At 42.5% G+C, this 19641-nt stretch overlaps 1 protein-coding gene across 4 annotated transcripts; it reads right to left on the reverse strand.

Moving 5' to 3' along the window:
• Positions 2389-18704, reverse strand: LOC110255245. 4 transcript variants are annotated; one of them, XM_021076918.1, is made up of 4 exons: positions 16985-18704; positions 16709-16906; positions 7995-8210; positions 2389-2547 (listed from the first exon to the last, which is right to left on the reverse strand). In XM_021076918.1, the coding sequence occupies exons 1-4, from the start codon at positions 17224-17226 to the stop codon at positions 2421-2423; spliced, it is 783 nt and encodes a 260-aa protein (XP_020932577.1). In that variant the 5' UTR covers positions 17227-18704; the 3' UTR covers positions 2389-2420. The 4 variants fall into 4 exon arrangements, with proteins under 4 accessions (XP_020932577.1, XP_020932576.1, XP_020932578.1 ...); XM_021076917.1 differs by having other exon boundaries at positions 16709-18704; XM_013984884.2 differs by lacking the exon at positions 2389-2547 and adding an exon at positions 5554-6049 and having other exon boundaries at positions 16709-18704.

A 19641-nucleotide genomic window follows, 5' to 3' on the forward strand; every position in this document is an offset into this window, starting at 1 on the left:
AACTCCTAAACTTTCTAGTAGCTTTAAAAACAAGTGAAGTGAAATTAATTCAAATAATATTTAATTTAACCCAGTATGTCCAAACTTTGAACATGTAATCAATATAAAAATTATTAAGAGAATATTTTACATTTTCTTTATCATACTAAGTCTTTGGGATCATGTGTAGATTTTACTATTATAACACATCTCAATTTGGACATTAAATTTTCATCAAAAATACTTGACTCTGTACTCAGATTTCATAGAATTTACAGTTTTTAAAAAGTAAGTTCAGGAGTTCCTGCTATGGCACAGTGGGTGAAGAATCTGACTTCAGTGCTCAGGCTGCTATGGAGGCATGGGTTCAATCCCTGGCTCAGCACAGTGGATTAAAGGACCCAGTGTTGCTGCAGCTGTGGCTCAGATTCAGTTCCTGGCCCAGGAACTTCCATATGCTGTGGGTGTGGCCATAATTTTTTTAAAAAAGTAGATTCATATATCCAAGTTTCTCAGATATATTTCCCAGTGACCAAATGAAATACTAGTTTTTTAATTTAAAATTTTAATTAAAAACTACATAAAACTAGTGTCTGCTATACCAGACAAGATAGGATTCGATTTTCCAGAATAACAGCTAACTCATGCTCATGGAGAACTTCCATGGGTTAGGGGTTGTGCTCATTATTTTACATTTGTAATTGTAAGTAATCCTTACAAGACCCTGGCCTTCCTACTTTCATACTTGTTTCCTAAGATCCCTTCTCTATGCAGTAACCAGACTGATCTTTTAAAACACACGAATCCTGGGCACATCTTAATCATTTTCATTGGCTTCCCAGTCTGATTAGAACAAAATCTAAAAGTCCTTGTCCATGACCCATAAGGCCCATGTGAGCTGGCTTATACCTACCTCTCTGACCTCATCTTGTACCACTGTTCTTCTTGGTTACTGTACTATTTTCTGTTCCTACAACACAATATTTTCCTCATCTGCAGACCTTTCTGTTTACCACTCCATCTGCCTGATGCCATTAACAGCTCTTCCCATGGTTTGCTCATTCCCATTCTGCAGGTCTTGCCTCAATATCACTTAAATAGCTCAGTCTATTACACCACCCTCTCTCCTCCATACCAGTTATCACATCTGTAACAATCTCGAGTATTTATTTACTCAGTTATTGTAACTGTCTCTACTAGACTGTAAGAACTACAAGGAATGAAATCTTGTCTGTCTTCTTTGCTTTGATATTCCTAGAGCTCAGCACAGTGCTGGTGCACAGCAGGTACTCTAATAGTGTATAAATGGATGGCATTGATAGATATTATTGCAAATGATGAGACTAAGGCTCAGAGAGGTTACAAGTTTTCCTCCAGGTTCTATGTCTAGTAGAACAGAACAAGGACATAAAGCTGGGTCTAACCACAAAGTCTCTGCTTTCCTAAGACAAAAGGGGTGAGCAGATATAGTAACCTTAACTGTAATAAGCAGAAGTGGCTTTGAAGGTGATTTATATCTGTAAAAATATATATGGATATATACTTGGCAGGAAAACTCAGCATTTTTTCCTTGTCAGGCAAATGGCTCAGAGCCTGGTTAAAGATGAAGTCTTTATTGCTGGTAATGGATGGATCAAGGTACCATATAAAACGGAGACTGACAATCTTGGAGGGAGTCATGCGGAAGACTGCCAAGGCAAGCATCCTGCACCCACTTGCTTGACTGCCCAACCCTCTTTTGCCCTCAGCCTTGGGCATTTGGACCAAGAAAGGGAATTTGTGCCCCAATCGCAAATGGGGTGACTGAGCTAGCACATTTTTTCCCTCTGGGATTCATCAGCTGGACAATACAATGTATTCTGAGTTAGGAGACACATTTCTAACCCTCACTTTACTATATTAAATGTCAATGCCCATTTTAAAGCATAAAGCATTGTGTTCATGATGTACAAATCTTTGCAAGTTCAGGCAGCAGGCCAATTGTAGTCCAGCAGGTGGCAAGGACAAGAAGGAAGGAGGGGGTGTTTGTTGAGTGCCAAGTTGGTGTCAAACACTGTGCTGAACATTTTCATCTGTCATTCCCCTCACTGCATCATCCTAGGCTCCCATTTGAAAGGGAAGGAAATCTTTTCATTCCAGAAAGGAGAATGGTTTCTTTGTCATCCTTTGTTCAGGTCAAAGCAGAGGCACTGGATATTGGGCAAGCTAAATAATCTACAAATTCCTCAGTAATAAGCTCTGTCCCAGGATTCAGACCTCCTCTTGAAGATTCCCCCCTCTGGGTGCTCACATTTTAAAGAGGGATGCCTTTAACCACATCCTGTCACTGCAGTGATTCTCTTTCATAACACTTCATTTCGTGAGTCATGGCACATTAAGAAATTATTTTCAATTATTTTACTTACCTCCTATCTTTCTGTTAGAGAGAAAGTACAGCTGTTTTAGAGCAGGAGTTGGCAAACTTTTCCTATAAAGGGCCAGGTAGTAAATATTTTAGGCTCTGTGGACAATGTGATCTCTGCTGCACCTGCTGGACTGCTATCCTCAAGTGAAAGCAGCCATGGACACCTGTAAATGAATGAGAACATCTGTGTTCCAATAAAACTTTATTTACAAAAGCACACATTGGACTGGACTTGGCCAGTGGGCAGTAGTTTGCCAACCACTGTTTTAGAGCATGGATCATGGCATCAGACTGGCCATGACTGAATCCCAGCTCAGTCTCTGACTAGTCCTGTAAACCTGAACAAGCTCCTTAACTTCAGTAAACTTCAGATTCCTCATCTGTAGTGTAACATGGGGTAAGAGTGTTTTCCTTCTAGAGTGGGGCGCATACATGATTTAACGTATGTGCAATATGTAGAATAGAGCCTGTCTCTTAAGATTTTTTAAAAAATTTGTTTTGCTTCTTTTTAGGGCTGCACATGTGGCATATGGAGGTTCCCAGGCTAGGGTCGAATCAGAGCTGCAGCTGCTGGGCTACGCCACAGCCACAGCAACTGAGGATCTGAGCTGCGTCTGCAACCTATACCACCAGCTCATGGCAATGCCAGATAATTAATCCACTGAGCAAGGCCAGGGGATTGAACCTGCATCCTCCTGGTTACTAGTCGTGTTCCTTACTGCTGAGCCACAACGGGAACTCCAAATTTGTTAATGTTCAACATTAGTCTTTTAAGTGTCATGAGAGCGGGGCCATATCAGTCATGCTTGGCACAATGCCTTGCAAAAAGCAGGTAGTCAAGGAACACTTGTAAACAAATGCATGAGTAAATGAATGAATGATCTCTTAGTAGTATCAAGATAAGAAAACCAGGGTTTATATTCTATTTTTTTTAAATATAAAAGTAGGCTTTTCTTTTTCTTTTTTAATAGCATAAACATTTCTCCCATTCCTAACTTTTTTTTTTTTTTTTTGTCTTTTTAGGGCCGTACCCACAGCATATGGAGGTTCCCAGGCTAGGGATCGAATAAAAACTGCAGCTGCCAGTCTATGCCAAAGGCACAGCAACTTGGGATCCCAGCCACGTCTGTAACCTACACCACAGCTCATGGCAACACCAGATCCTTAATTTTTTGAGCAAGGCCAGGGATTGAACCCACATCCTCATGGATGCTCATCAGGTTTGTTAACCACTGAGCCATGACGGGAACTCCTACCAATCCTAACTTTTATCTGAGTTATCTATATGGCTCATACCTCAGTATCAGAATGACATTCTCTCAAAGCCAGAAAACAAAGGACATCTTTCGTTGTGCAAACAAGATATCCTCCCCAAGAAAAACATCCCAGAGTATTTCCATAAATCCTTGGAGAAACTGATCAAAACACTAGCTTGTTTAGGAACCATCTTTCTTGGCCAAGATCTCTCCTGTACCCCATGTCTTTCAGTTTAAAACTATGAAAGCATTAAGTAACATCCAAATGTAATTTGACATCCCTTCTAAAATATCATTTAATAAGATATTTGTAGATATTTACTTTGCTATTTAAAACATGAATTATGGTCACCTCGGCAGATGTAAAAACACGGATTTTTTTTTTTAAAGGCACAGATTATGAAGGAAACAAACCAACTTTCCTGTCCTATTTGTCCAATTACCCCTGTATTTAGAGATTACAGAAGAAATGACTGGTTGATCTATTTGTTTTTAAAGCCATGATATATTGGCTAAAGTTTTTCAGAGTGAAAGATAACTGGAACTCTATAACCCACTGGAAAAATCTCATGTTATCTCCTTCTGGTCTTAAAAAGTTCTATCCGAGTGTATTTAAGGTACAACTTCCCCTTTATTATTGAATTTTATACTAGTTCAATCCCAGTCTGGCACTAGAAAAATATATGGCTGTCTCAGGACACATCTCAAAGTGACAGAAAAATATCAGCATCTCTGCAAAACAGGTCTAAAGTTGAATACGTTCATAAACCTTATCATTTGCGTAGCACTTCAGAAGCTGACTTCAGTAACTGAAGACGCACAAGCTCTGCATGCGTATGTCCATGTGCAGATTTCTCTGGTTTTCCTAGCAGCTCTTAACCAGATAAGGCAGGTATCATTCCCCTTTTTTTCTTTTTTTGTCTTTTGTCTATTTTTTAGGGCCGCACCTTCGGCATATGGAAGTTCCCAGGCTAGGGGTGTAATCGGAGCTACAGCTGCCAGCCTATACCACAGCAATGCCGGATCTGAGCCATGTCTGCAACCTACACCACAGCTCACGGCAATGCCAGATCCTTAACCCACTGAGTGAGGCCAGGGATCGAACCTTCAACCTCATGGTTCCTAGTCGGATTCATTTCTGCTGTGCCATGATGGGAACTCCTCATTCCCATTTTACAGAAGAGAAAACTGAGGAAATGGAGAGATGAAGGGACTTATTCAGGATGACTGTGCTAGCTAGTGGCAGTTTCATTTACAGGCAGAGGAGCAAAGAGATTTCATATTCCAGAAGCTTTGTCTCATTTGTTCCATAGACTTCTTTGGCAATCTGCTGAAGTCTGTGGACCTCTTCTCAGAAAAAATGTTTTTAAAGGCATAAAGCAAGATATACAGGATTATGAAGAAAATAAATTATATTGAAATATATTTACTAGAATATTAAAAACAAAATTTGTAAGATATCTGTATAGATATAGATGTATATCTCTTTATTAACACCTTAAATAGGGCAGGTGTAACAACTACCATAATTTTGAAATAGTGGTGAACATAAATGATATTTTAACATATCTGAAACAACTATAAGATGCTCTAAAATATTTATGATTTCTTTTGGTGAAAAACTCATAGGTTCTGCTAATATTACTGTGGTCCACTGCCTAGAGTCATAATAGAAGGAAATGCTAAATTTCAACCAGAAGTTAAGGAAAACAAGGATGTAATAATTTCCCCCACCTCAATTCACAGCCCTCCTCCCTGCTTTTTTTTTTTTTTTTTTTTTTTTTGTCTTTTTAGGGCTACACTTGAGGCATATGGAAGTTCCCAGGCTAGGGGTCAAATCAGAGCTACAGCAGCAAGCCTGTGCCACAGCCATAGCAATGCAGGAACTGAGCCACATTTGTGACCTACATCACAGCTCATGACAATGCCTAATCCCTGACCCACTGAGCAAGGCCAGGGATCGAACCTGCATCCTCCTGGATACTAGTCATTACCATTGAGCCACGAAGGGAACTCTGCTCCTGCCTGAATTTTATCCACGGTCCCCACAGGGGTATATAGACCTTAAGTTAAGGACTCCTTATTTAGTCTAGACCCTCATAAAACAAGTGAGAAAACTGGGGGCCAGGAGGAAAGTGATTATCTCATATTACTTAGCTGTATAACAGCAAGGATGAAACTAGAACCCAGGGTTGAAAAGGTCTTCCTTACAGGGCTGTTATGAACAATAAATACAACATGCAAATGTTTTGTACCCCACAATCTCAGGCACATAATAGCCATCTTGCAGAAAACATAGCCATCTGATGCAGTAGAGGCACACAGAGATGGGACTTCCTGGAAATCTCCTTCAATAAAAGGGGGGCAGAGTCAGCTGGATGAGATTTTGCCCTTGTTTTCCTTTTCCTGCCTGGAAGAGAGACATTATGTCCACTTTAGAAGGTAGTGCAGGTAAATTGCTAGAAGGGACATAGGCCTCTCCTTGTGGTACAGAGCTGCCACAATAGCCCTCGGTCCCCTACCCCCTGACGTCTCATGTGAGAGAAAAACCCTTCTGACTCGTTCCAGCCACTGTCGATTGTTCTGTTAGGTGCAGCCAGCTCACTGGCACACACTTCTTGCTGGCTGACTCTCTCTGAGCTTCTCATTTATAAGAGCACCGCCAAGGTTTTCTGGTGAGAATCAGAGGATACAGAGGTCTTAACGCAGCACCTGGCCCAATTTCAAGTGCAGAGTTTAAAGCAGCTTCTGTTACCACGACTGTTTCAGTGCCTTGCGGTTCAGTGCTTTCTTCCATGTTGGCTCACAGCTTCAAAACCACACAGACAGCCTCACAATCCCAACCACCACCCCACCCCACTCCGCCCCTCCCTCTGGTACACATGCCTCTAATTCAGCCTTGATTAAATGCTTATCATTCCTCACAGAAAGGAACACTTTATGAAAATGCTGACAGAGGCAAAACACCTAATAATTAGTGGCTAACAACCACAGACATGGAGGCAATTAAGAGGTTTATGTAAGTTCAGGGGATGAAAGCAATTTCTCATTTACCCTCAGATTTCTTGCATAAGCCCTTGAGATGTTATTTCTGCCAGCAGTGCTGGCTTTACAGGAAGAATGTGGGATGAGAAATGAGTGGTGAGGTTGTGGGGGCTGTCAAAAACCTTCAGATTCCAAATGCCCCTTCCACTCCTCCTGTGGTCACTCCGCTGGACCTTTGCCATCAGAACTGGGTGGCATGGACAACACTCTTGGCCTACAGCCTTGGCAACAGAATGTTGCTATTTCCCCATTTGGTCCTTACCTTCCTTGGACATTACTTCCCTGAGCATTGATGGATTGGGGACCACTTGGGAGGCTAATCCCTTCCAAGGTAGGCTTTCTTAGCCCTGGGGCCTAGAAGGGAGGCAGAGGGCTATCTACACTCACGGCTGGTTGTATGTCTGTAAGTGTACGGAGCAGGCTAAAATTTGTCATCCCTTCTGATTCATATCCTTTTATCATTATTTATTAAAACAGTATCATTTAAAAAATTCAGGTAGGAGTTCCCATTGTGGCTCAGTGGAAATGAATCTGACTAGCATCCTTGAGGACGGAGGTTTGATCCCTGGCCTCGCTTAGCGGGTTGGGGATCCGGAGTGGTGCAGTGAGCTGTGGTGTAGGTTGCAGATGTGGCTTGGATCCTCAGTTGCTGTGACTGTGGTGTAGGCCGGCAGCCACAGCTCCAATTCGACCCTTAACCTGGGAACATCTACATGCCATGGGTGCAGCCCTAAAAAGATTAAAAAAGAAAAAATTCAGGTAGAAGACATAGGACTAACTTGGAATCTCAGTACCATTCCTCCAGAGGTGATGTTAATGAGTTTTGTGTGTGTCCTTCCAGAAGATTTCCATACACTGACTGTATGGACTAAATTGTGTCCCCCCACCCCCAGGTCACATATTGAAACCCTTAATTCCCAACGTGATTGTATTTGGAGACAGAACCTATAAAGAGGTAGAGAAGGTGAAATGAGACCATAAGGGAGAGGCCCTACTCCAACAGGACTGACGACCTTTTAAGAAGAGGGAGAGACACCAGGGGTTTGCAGGCACAGAGATAAGGCCATGTCAGGACGCGGTGAGAAGGCCAGCATTTGCGAGCCAAGGAGAGAGAGGCTGCAAAGAACAGCATTGGCAACACCTTGATCTTAGACTTCTAGCCTCCGGAACTGTGAGAAAATACATTTCTGTTGTTTTAAGCCACCCAGTCTGTGGAATTTTGTCATGGCCTCCCGAGCTGACTAATACTCTCGACTTCATCATACAAGTACACGAACAAGACAATTTATCAAAATATTCACTGTGCTTACCCCCCTCTATTTCTTCTTCTCTCACCATGCAGACAGTCAGCGTTAGAAATTCCTTTGTTCAGGGGTGGCTGAAGTGCTTTCCCCCATAAGAGGTTTTCTTCACTTCCATTCCCAGGAGCGTGACATGAAAATGTGTGCCTGTGTCCTCTCTGAGAGTAGGTGGTCAGAGTTTGTCCCTTAGATTTTGTTTTGTGAGGATGAGGAGGAACTGATTTTCTAGAAATACAAATGTATAGAAACAGATTAACCACTCAGTAGTGTCCATTTCCACCGGCAAAGCAAAATTAATGTTCTAAGAAAAAAAAAATTCAGGGGAGCATGTCTTATTGTTCCATACACTTATTCTCTTGTTAACTCTCTTTTGTGATTTTTTTGAAAGGAGATGACTTTGAAGGAGGCAGGTTGAAGGGTGCAAAGTTAAGATTATTTAACAAATTACCCAGTCCTCATAAACAGTCCACGATACATTATTTAGTTTCAATTTTCGGCTACAGTGAGGCTTCGTGACTTTGTGAGGCTAACTTCAATTATTTAAATCATTTTCAGCATACTTTGGTTCTACCCCACCCTCACAGGTGAAATGAATTAATTGCGCTTTACCATTGGGTACTTGGGAAGAAAAGAAATTCATTATTTTCTGGTGTGGACCAAAAGTTTTGAAAAGCAAGGAATGGTGTCAACTGTCTACCTCCCACTCCCCTTTTCTCCTGACTTGAGGGCAGAAGATCACGACCTATTTTCTTTCTTTCTTCCTTTCTCTTTCCTTCTCTCTCTTCTTCTTTTTTGGGGGGTGGTGGTGGTGCTGAGGCGGAGGCCTGCAGAAATTCCTGAGCCAGGGGTTGAATATGAGCCACAGCAATGACATCACTGGATCCCTAAACTTCTAGGCCACTAGGGAACTCCGGGACCTGTTTTCTAGGCAGAAGTTTCTAACCCAAAGTTAATGGTTCCTTCTGGATCCGTGAAAGGAACTTCGATCTCTCCCTCTCCCATGTCTAGGACAGGGCTGGATGTGAGGACGTGTGCCGATGGACCACCATGACGACACACATGAACAGTCTCAGGGCTCAACAAGGACCCCTCCCAAGCCTGACCGTCCAGTCTTGTCCCTTAGACTAGAACAAGCTTCCTCCTGTCCATCTCTTTCCAAGCTGGTAAATAGCACCCTTCTACCCTAGGAGTTGAGTTCAGTTAATGAGGGTTTTCTTCTGGCTAGGTTCTGCTGGGGAGTTGTGTGAAGTTATATCTTCATCTGCGACACATATTGAGCCAAAACGTAATCACTATTTGAACACTTTTAAAAAAACAACTCTATTTTTAAAGGGAGAAGAAACATTTGTAGGAGAATGTTCCCAGGCAGAGGCAGAGCTTAAAGGAGGAGCTTTACTCTTTGCTCTGATTAATCACTGTTTTGTTGACACTGATCAAACATGTGTACTGCACAGAGTTAGGTCTGTGTTAGGGATGAGTGAATTTTTTGAAAATTTCACCATCAAAAGCAGGAATGATACCAGTTAACTTTTCCACTAATTTAGCCCAGTGATGTTTTAGCATTTTTTAAATACATGCTTGCTCCCCCTAAGAAACCACAGAGCTGCCTTGCTATTTAATCCAGCCATCTACACTAAAATCCCAAGGCTCTCAAGGCATCAGCTAGAAGGGCATTGGGAACCCCTCAAAATGTTTTCTCTTCTCTAGGAAGATTTTTCTAAGAACTAAAGCGCAAGAGTTGCTTTTATTATACCTTAAAATGAACAGTCTTTTAGATCTTAGATTTAGAAGTAGTGTTCACTTGGGGGCTTTTTTGTCATCATGGCTGTGAGCGGTTCCTTGAAAAGGATGAAGGATGAGAAGAAATTTGAGTGCTTGTGGAGGCTGCTTGGAGAGTTACCTTGACCCCTTCTCACAGGAACAGAGTCTGCCCGTAGCATCCTTTCAGAAGGATAACCAGGATTAGCAGTGTGTGCACAACACATGAAGACCTACTTCTTTCTCTTTCTTTCTTTCTCTTTCTTTCTTTCTTTCTTTCTTTCTTTCTTTCTTTCTTTCTTTCTTTTTCTTCCTTCCTTCCTTCCTTCCTTCCTTCCTTCCTCCGAACCGGTGGCATATGGAAGTTCCCAGACTAGGGGTCAAATTGGAGCTGCAGCTGCTGGCCTATGCCACAGCCACAGCAACTTGGGATCCAAGCCACATCTGCAACCTACACCACAGCTCATGGCACCGCCGGATCCTTAATCCACTGAGCAAGTCCACATTGAACCCACAACCTCATGGATGCTAGTCAGGGTTGTTACTGCTGAGCCGTAACAGGAACACCCATCAAGACCTATTTTCTAGAAGATCCTCTCACTTCCTGAGGATGAGGTGGCAACTGGGAGGCTGGGAGGCAGACCAGGCTGACTGATTCTTTTCACTGTTTCACTGTTCCTCCATCCCTTCCTCTGCTCAGGACTCTGTGAAGGACATACAGCAGAGTCCCCAGTTACCCTCACGGTCGCTTGAAAGACCTTGGAGGAGAAGCCAGCTCCTGTCTCCTGAGCTTTAATTTCCAAGCCACAGGCCTCTCTGGCTCACTCCCTTTGCTCCATTCCAGTGACACAGTGACAGGGTAGGGGTGGATGGGAGAGGGTACAATGTGAGTCTGAGCCAGAACTTTGTCCACAGCCTGTAATTTGATGGGTGATAGTTCCTAAGAAGTAACAGCAGTAATTGAACAGGGTGCTGTTTCCCAAACTTCAGTCATGAGCAATAGCCACATCCTGATTTTTGCTTTTCTGTGGTCTTCTGTTATTTATGTATATTTAAAAATAATTTTACCACTTAATACATTTTATTTTAAAAGGAAAATTTTATGTCACATCTGCATAGTTGAAATCCTCATGCCACTTGCTCTAAAGAGTTTTCAGTAAAAGTAAATACGATGAAAACAAAACAGTATTATTAAAATTGAGCTCTAAGGCTGCTTGCCTAAAGCTCTGAGCCTGAGGCCTGTGGTCTCTTATTAAACAAGAGAGGGACAGTGGGCAGTAGGGAGGGAGAGAGGTAGAGGGAGAGAGAGAAACTATTAGATGTGAGGGCTTTCCTAGCATACAAATGGGACTTTCAACTTGAAGGAGTAAAGTCAGGAGTAAGAGAGACTGAAAAGAGAATATTCTCTCATTGTATGATTTAATATTATTGCCTGTCGGGTGTTTTACTTTAGTCATCCTACAGGTAGGCAGCATGCAAGTAGAGCGGTTGTGCAAACCTGAACAGTTACGGCATCTTAAAAAGTTATACCCAGAAGGGCATAACGAAATCAACTTCCTTCCAGTACAGATGAGGACAAACTAAACATTTTTTAATTGTAGTAAAACACACATTACATGAAATTTACTATAGGTGACATTTAGTATATTCACAATGTTGTGTAACCATCACCATTATCTAGTTCCAGCACATTTTTATTACCCCCAAAGGCCACCCTATACCCATTATTAGCCATTTCCCATTTCCCCCTCTCCTAGCTCTGGTGACCACTAGTCTGCTTTCTATCTCTATGGATTTGCTGACTCTAGATATTTTATCTAAACAGAATCATACCTCTGGCCTTTTGTATCTGGCTTCTTTCACTTAGAATGATTTAAGTTTCATTCACCTTGTAGCATGTATTGGTACTTTTCATTCCTTTTCATAGCTGAATAATATTCCATCGTATGGCTATACCACATTTTGTTTATCCATCCATTAGTTGATGTACATTTGGGTTACTCCCACCTTTTAGCTATTGAGAATAGTGCTGTTATGAACAGTCATGTTCAAGTTTTGTCTGAGTCCCTGTTTTCAGTTCTTTTGGGTTTATACCTAGGATTGGAATTGTCAAATGGTTTTCTATGTTTAAGTTATTGAGAAACTGCTCATCTGTATTTCATGGGGCTGCACCATTTTATATTCCCTCCCAAAATCCCCAAAAGTTCCAATTTATCCATATATCGTCATCACTTGTTATTTTTTAGGTTTTTGTTGTTGTTTTAAATTATAGCCATTTAGAGAGTTGGACTAATTCTGATGGAGCAGTAACTTTCCATTCCTTCTCTAATTCATTCTCCAGCTGGAACCAAATTAATCTTTCCAAAGTGTATATCTAATCATGTCACTTAATTTTTGGATTCTAGTCTCAGGATGAAGACTGTACGTGTGAGTGTGTATGTGTGTGTGTGTGTGTGTGTGTGTGTGTGTGTATACTTTTTTAGAATAAAGGTTATTATAGGACATTGAATATTGAATATAGTTGCCTGTGCTCTATAGTAGGTTCTTGGATTTTTTTTTTTTTTTTTTTAGGGCTGCACCTGCAGTATATAGAAGTTCCCAGGCTAGGGGTTGAATCAGAGCTACAGCTGCCAGCCTATGCCACAGCCACAGCCACGGCCACAGCAACTCAGAATCCCAGCTGTATCTTCAACCTATGTTAGAGCTCATGGCAACACCAGATCCTTAGCCCACTGAGGAAGGCCAGGGATTAAACCTGCGTCCTCATGGATGCTAGTTGAGTTCATAACCTGGGTAGCCATAATGGGAACTCCCTAGGTCCTTGTAGTTTATCTGTTTTATATATAGTAGTGTGTATATGTTAATCCCAAACTCCTAATTTATCTCCTGCAAGAGTGAGTTTTATTTTATGTAAATTATACCTGAATGGGAGTTCCCATCATGGCTCAGTGGAAACGAACCTGACTAGTGTCCATGAGGATGTGGGTTTCATCCCTGGTCTCACTCAGTGGGTTAAGTAATCTGGCATTGCCATGAGCTGTGGTGTAAGTTGCAGATGTGGCTCAGATCTTGTGTTGCTCTTGCTGTGGCTGTGGTGTAGGCCCCACAACTGTGGCTCCGATTAGACCCCTAGCCTGGGAACTTCCATGTGCTGTGGGTGCAGCCCTAAAAAAAAAACAACAAAAAAAAAAGCCAAAAAAAATTATACTCCAAGGAAACTGACTTTAAAGACTTACTTGAAACTGAATAAAAACAAATAAGTAGTTTAATTTAAAAAGGGGCAAAGGACGTTTCTTCAAAGATACGCAAATGGACAACAAGCATGTGAAAAGATGGTCACCATTACTAATCATTAGGGAAATGCCAACCAAAATCACAACGAGATCATTTCGTACCCATTAAGATGGTTACTACTAAAAAAACACAAACAGAAAATAACAACTGTTGGTAAAAAGGTAGAAAAATTCGAATTCTTGGGCAATGTTGGTGGGAATGTAAAATGGTGTATTTGTTATGGAAAACAATATGGCAGTTTCTCAAAAAATTAGAATTACCAGATGATTCAGCAATTCCATTTCTGGATATACATCTAAAATAATTGAAACCTGGGTCCTGAAGAGGTACTTTTACACCCATGTTCACAGAAGCATTATTTACAAAAGCCAAAATATGGAAGCAACCCTCACGTCCATCAGCGAATGAATGGATAAACAAATTATGATGTATCCATACAATGGACTATTATTTGGCCTTAAAAAGAAAGGAAGCTCTGACGTGTCCATGACATGGATGAACCTTGAGGACATTTTGTTAGGTGAAATAAACCAATCACAAAAAGACGAGTACCAACAGAAAATAATAAAAGAAAGGGAATGTCTGTATACATACGACTGCATCACTTTGCTGTGCAGCAGAAATTGGCACATCACTGTAAATCAACTATATTTTAATAAAAAAAGACGAATACCTAGTATCCAGACTAGTCAAACTCATAGAAACAGAAAGTAGATGTGTTCATGTTTCACTGAATCACCTTGTTTACAGCAGAAGTTATCACAACATTGTAAATCAACCATACTTCAATAAAACTTTAAAAAATGAATCATAAAGTACAACAGTGGTTGCCAGGGGGTGGTGAGGCGGACGGTGGATGAGGTGTTGTTGCTTAACAAGTTGTTTAATAGGGTTGTTGTTTAACAGATTTTCAGATTTGGAAGATGGAAAATTTCTGGAGATTGGTGCACAACAATGTGAAATGTGAATATATTTAACACCACTGTCCACTTAAAAATGGGTAAGATGGCAAATAACAAATGCTGGAGAGGGTGTGAGAGAAAAAACCCCTCCTACACTGTTAGTGGGAATGTAAATTGGTACAACCTCTATGGAAAACAGCATGGAGGTTCTTCAGAAAACTAAATATAGAACTACCATATGATCCAGCAATCCCACTCCTGGGCATATATCCAGACAAAATTTTCATTCATAAAGATAATGCACCCCTGTGTTCATTGTAGCACGATTCATAGTAGCCAAGACATGGAAACAACCTAAATCCATCTACAGACAAATGGATTAAGAACATGTGGTTAAAAAAAAAAAAAAAAAAAAAAAAAAAAAAAAAAAAAAAAAAAAGGAGTTCCTGTCATAATGCAGTGGAAGCATCTGACTAAAAACCATGAAGTTACAGTTCAATCCCTGGCCTCCCTCATTGGGTTAAGAATCCAGTGTTGCCATGAGCTGTGGTGTAGGTCACAGATGCCGCTCGGATCTGGCATTGCTGTGGCTCTGGCATAGGCTGGCAACTATAGCTCTGATTAGACCCCTAGCCTGGGGACCTCCATATGCCATAGGTGCGGCCCTAAAAAGACAAAAAAAAAAAAAGAAAAAAAAAAGATGTGGTACATATATACAATGGAATACTACTCAGTCATAGAAAAGAACAAAAGAATGCCATCTGCAGCAGCCTGGATGGAACTAGAGACTAACTAAGGTAAGTCAGAAAGACAAAGATAAATACAATATGATATCACTTATATGTAGAATCTAAAATGTGGCACAGATGAACATATCTATAGAACAGAAACAAATTCACAGACATGGAGAACAGACTTGTGGTTGCCAAGGGGGAGAGGGAAGGAGTGGGATGGACTGGGAGTTTGGGGTTGGTAGTTAGTAGATGCAAACTATTCCATTTAGAATGGATAAGCAATGAGGTCCTGCTCTATAGCACCAGGAACTATATCCAATCACTGTGATACAACATGATAGAAGATAATATGAGAAAAAAAATGCATATATATGTATAACTGGGTCATTTGCTATATAGCAGAAATTGACAGAACATTGTAAATCAACTATATATTTTTTTAAAAAATGGGCAAGATGGTAAATTTTTATGTGTATTTTACCACAATTAAAAAAAAAACCTTAGAGTACTTTAAGAATATATGTATTATCTGCGTACGAAAAAGCCAAGATAGAAAATACATGAAATAAAAAATCTTCCCTGCTCCACTTTTTTCCCCCTGATTCCCACGCTCATTCCCATTTCCTGATGGGAATCACACATACAAACATATAGCTTAAAAAAAGTATTTAAGTGGAATGAAACTACATGTACAGTTATATCTGCTTTTTGGTTAGGACTCTTTTCCATAGACTCTCTCATTTTAGAGATTTTCTATGGCAGTGCAGAGCAAGTGACCTCATTCTTTCTAACCAGTGCATTTATTTCACAGCGTGGATGTGCTTACTCTATTTAAGCCCTTCTCTCAGGACGGACACTTACATCGCTTCTATTTTTTCCTTCTCCAGACAATGCTGCAGTGAACATCCTTGTACATCCCTGTGGGCTTGTAAGAGTATCACTGTGGGTCAGAGGCCTCGGAGGGCTCTGCTGAAGGACTGTTCATTTAAAATGTTTCAGATATTGCCAAATTGCCCTCCAAAACGAAGCCCACCTCCAAGCACTGTATGAAGTTGCCTTTGTTTTCACACTCTCAACAGATTATCCAGTTAAAAAATTACTCCCTGCTGGGAGTTCCCGTTGTGACTCAGTGGTTAATGAATCCGACTAGGAACCATGAGGTTTCGGGTTTGATCCCTGGCCTTGCTCAGTGGGTTAAGGATCCGGCGTTGCCGTGAGCTGTGGTGTAGGTTGCAGACTTGGCTTGGATCCTGCGTTGCTGTGGCTGTGGCAGTAGGCCGGTGGCTACAGCTCTGATTAGACCCCTAGCCTGGGAACCTCCATATGCTGTGGGAGCGGCTACAACTCCGATTAGACCCCTAGCCTGGGAACCTCCATATGCTGTGGGAGCGGCCCAAGAAATGGCAAAAAGACAAAACAAAAAAACTCCCTGCTGTGCTTTCAGAAGCCCCCAACCACACTGCCCACTTTCCCCACTGACACAGTGGCGACAAGCTAGGTTGTATTCTTGTTTCTCCCTCTAGCAATGCCCATCCTTCTTCCCCCTTCTTTCCTCCTCCAAGTCCTTCCAGGTGGGCTGAGCTCCTTAGCAGTCTTCGTGGAAACCCCTGCTTCACCTCTGCCAGGAGGCCTCCATGTAGTCAAGGCTTATCTAACGGTATTTTCCACTGCTTGTTCAACAGCATCTGTTTATTAATCTAGAGCTTTTCAGATTTTCCCACCAAAATATCCCCAATGGCAGGAGAGAGTGAATGCAGAACCGGAAAGGTCTGGGGAGCAAAACTGGAGCACTATAGGAGAGAAACATTTCTTTCAAGTCCCTCGTTTTATCCTAAAATTCTAGTTTTATATTAAAGACGTTTTAATTCTTGTCTCACCCCATACAATTAGTGCTCCGGGAAATGCTTCACACATTTCATAGTTTCGTTGAGTTGCTGGCACACCTCTGTACGATCGTGGTAGAAAAATGCAATCTGAATTTTATGTTCCTCACCAGTCCCAAAGCTCTCCAGAAAGGGACCAGATGTAGACTTACCTCTCAGGTACAGGGAAGAAGTTCAGCAAATCCACTTCCTCGGTGTTTGGTGCACTTTCTGTCCCTGGACTTGTCTGCTGGGGAGGCCAGTGAATTGCAAAGCAATTTTTTCCCTTTACATTCTCGTGGTTTAGGCGCGATGGACAGCAGGTGGCGCCCGGGTCCGCCTCACCGCCGAGCTCGCCCAGTTCCGAGCACCTGCTCAGGGGAAGGGGGCGTAGAGCGGTCTCGGTCACTGCGGTGTCTAAAGAACTGTTTTCTAGTCTCTGCACGTACCGAGGAAGGAAGCCCGGCTCTGGGCGGCGAGGAGCGGCCCCTGGAGGCTTCATCTCTGCTGCGCTCAGCTGGAGACTTGGCGGCGTTAGCCGCGGGCGCCCGCAGGAGAACTCCGCGCACCTGGGCGCGCTGCTCCCCCGCCCGGGAATCGTGATCCCAGCTCTCCGCAGAGGCAGAAAACACAGAAAACGAATGCCAAATATTAATGCGCCTGCAAAAGGAGGAACTTGAAACCTGCCCATGTGATTTAAAAAACATGAAAACTAACTGATGTTTGATTTCTGGAAACCGGCTCCCCGAGCTTCTTAAGAACACCACTCTTTTAGCCCCAAGCCTGGCTCCTTCCTCACAGGAGGCAGAGGTGGGGAGGTCAGCAATCTGGGAAATAGATTCAGCTGAGAGGCTTCCTTCCTGAAGCCACCTGGGCTTAGGCACGTGACAGACAAACGCAGTGATTGGGGGAGAGAGGAATGGCCCTTCCAATTCAATGTTTACCCGACTGGGTTTCGGAAGACAGTAGACTCTTTAAGGGATCTGGTGGGGAGTAAAACCTGGTCCCTTTCCAGATGCGTTGCATGCTGAAGTACAGGGCTTCTCAAAATGTGTTCTACAGACCACTGGGTCATTTGTTAAAAAAATGCAGATAACTGGTTTATTTCCACCTACTAAATCTGGAGGAAGCCAGAGAGGGTCGCCATGAGTCTGTATTTCTAAAGCTCTTGTGTGGTTCTTTTACTCCCTAAGTCTGAGAACCGCAGTCTCAGCTCTTGGTACCAAAAGCTGGAAGCTCAAACACAAGAATCAGCCTCTGATTTCCTTCCAAGCTGGTCTAGCTATAGTCCCACCAGTCAGAGGGTGCATAAGAATAATCACTACTTCTGCCTTGTAAGCCCCCATCTATCAAATATCTCTCCCCCTGAAAAGTCTCCCTAAATGTTTCTGGGCCCCCGGTGAGTTCATTTTCTCATGTCATCTCTTTAATAATTGCTTCCTGCAAGATGCATGAGAGAGTAGCCACAAGTATAACCAGGGCAGCTCCGCCAGAGAAGCGTGCTCTCCCCTGTGGGGTTATGTCCCTGCCCTCTCAAAGCAGCAAACCCTCAAGGCCTGACGGAGGTTTCTTCCCTTCAGGTCTCACAGAACCCAAACTAAGCTTTGTTCCAGGTAGAATACTTCCATTTCAAACTCAGGAACAGATTTTGCCACCAGGGCCCAGAGGTAGCACTGCTTCCACTCCCAGTGTTCCGAAGTCCTTGGAGGAAAGAGTTTCAGAGATTAAAAGTGGTGTAATGGTAAACTGCTTTCCAAAAAAGGAAAAATCAAAGTCCTGATTTGTCATGTTTGCCGATTTCTGTGGTATAAATACTCCCGTCAGAGCAGATTTTAAGCTACCAGTGTAATGTCACTGGATGCAAAGTTGGAAAGAGATGATCATAATCAGTCTGAGAGCTGGGAAAAGGCAGCGTTGGCACAACACTCCTCGAGGCCTGGCCAGGGACCAGGTACCAAAATATCATTCATTCATTCAGCAATTGTTTGCTGAGTGCCTACTAGGTACCAGTTGCTATTCTCTGATCTGAGGATCCAGAAGTTGATACAACAGATCAGGTTCTTACCTGAATGGAGTTCATATTCTAATGAGAGGACAGCCAATGAATGAATGAATGAGTGAATAAATAAATTTTTTTTTTGTCTTTTTAGAGCCACACCCAAGGCATATGGAGGTTCCCAGCCTAGGTGTCAAATCAGAACTGTAGCCATTGGCCACAGCCACAGCCATGCCAGATCTGAGCTGTGTCTGCGACCTACACCACAGCTCATGACAACGTCGGGTCCTTAACCTACTGAGCAAGGCCAGGGATCAAACCTACATCCTCATGGATGCTAGTCAGATTCGCTTCTGCTGAGCCACGACAGGAACTCCTAAATAAATAAATGTATATATATATATTTTGTCTTTTTGCCTTTTCTAGGGCCACTCCTGCAGCATATGGAGGTTCCCAGGCTAGGGGTCTAATCGGAGCTTTAGCTGCTGGCCTATGCCAGAGCCACAGCAACGCCAGATCTGAGCTGAGTCTTCGACCTACACCACAGCTCATGGCAACGCCAGATCCTTAACCCACTGAGCAAGGGCAGGGATCGAACCCGCAACCTCATGGTTCCTAGTTGGATTTGTTAACCACTGAGCCACGATGGGAACTCCCTAAATAAATAATTTTTTAAAAGGTCAGTTCACAATAAGTGCTATAAGATAGGGAAAGCCAGGTAAGGAGCTACAGAGTCAGATGATGTATTTTAGAATGTGTGATCAGGAAAGGCCTCTCTGAGCTGGTGACATCTGAACCAAGTCCCCCAAAGGGTGAAAACTGTAAATATCCAGAATAGCAAAGGCAGAGGGTATAGAGCGAGCAGAGCCCTAAGAAAGGAATGTCCCTGGTGTTTTCATCAAGGGAGGCCAGAGTGTGGCTAAAGAAGAGGAGAGAGGGAAGAGTGTAGGAGAGGAGGTGGGAGAAGAAATGGGGGCAGATCATTGCACACAGTGTGGAATGATTGTGGTGGGAACTCATTGGAGGGTTTGAGTAGGGGCATGGTCTCATTTACTTTGTGTGTGTGTGTGTGTGTGTTTAGGGCTGCACCTGAAGCATATGGAAGTTCCC

The sequence above is a fragment of the Sus scrofa genome, chromosome 16 (assembly GCF_000003025.6).
Source record: "Sus scrofa isolate TJ Tabasco breed Duroc chromosome 16, Sscrofa11.1, whole genome shotgun sequence".
Taxonomy (NCBI): Eukaryota; Metazoa; Chordata; class Mammalia; order Artiodactyla; family Suidae; genus Sus; species Sus scrofa.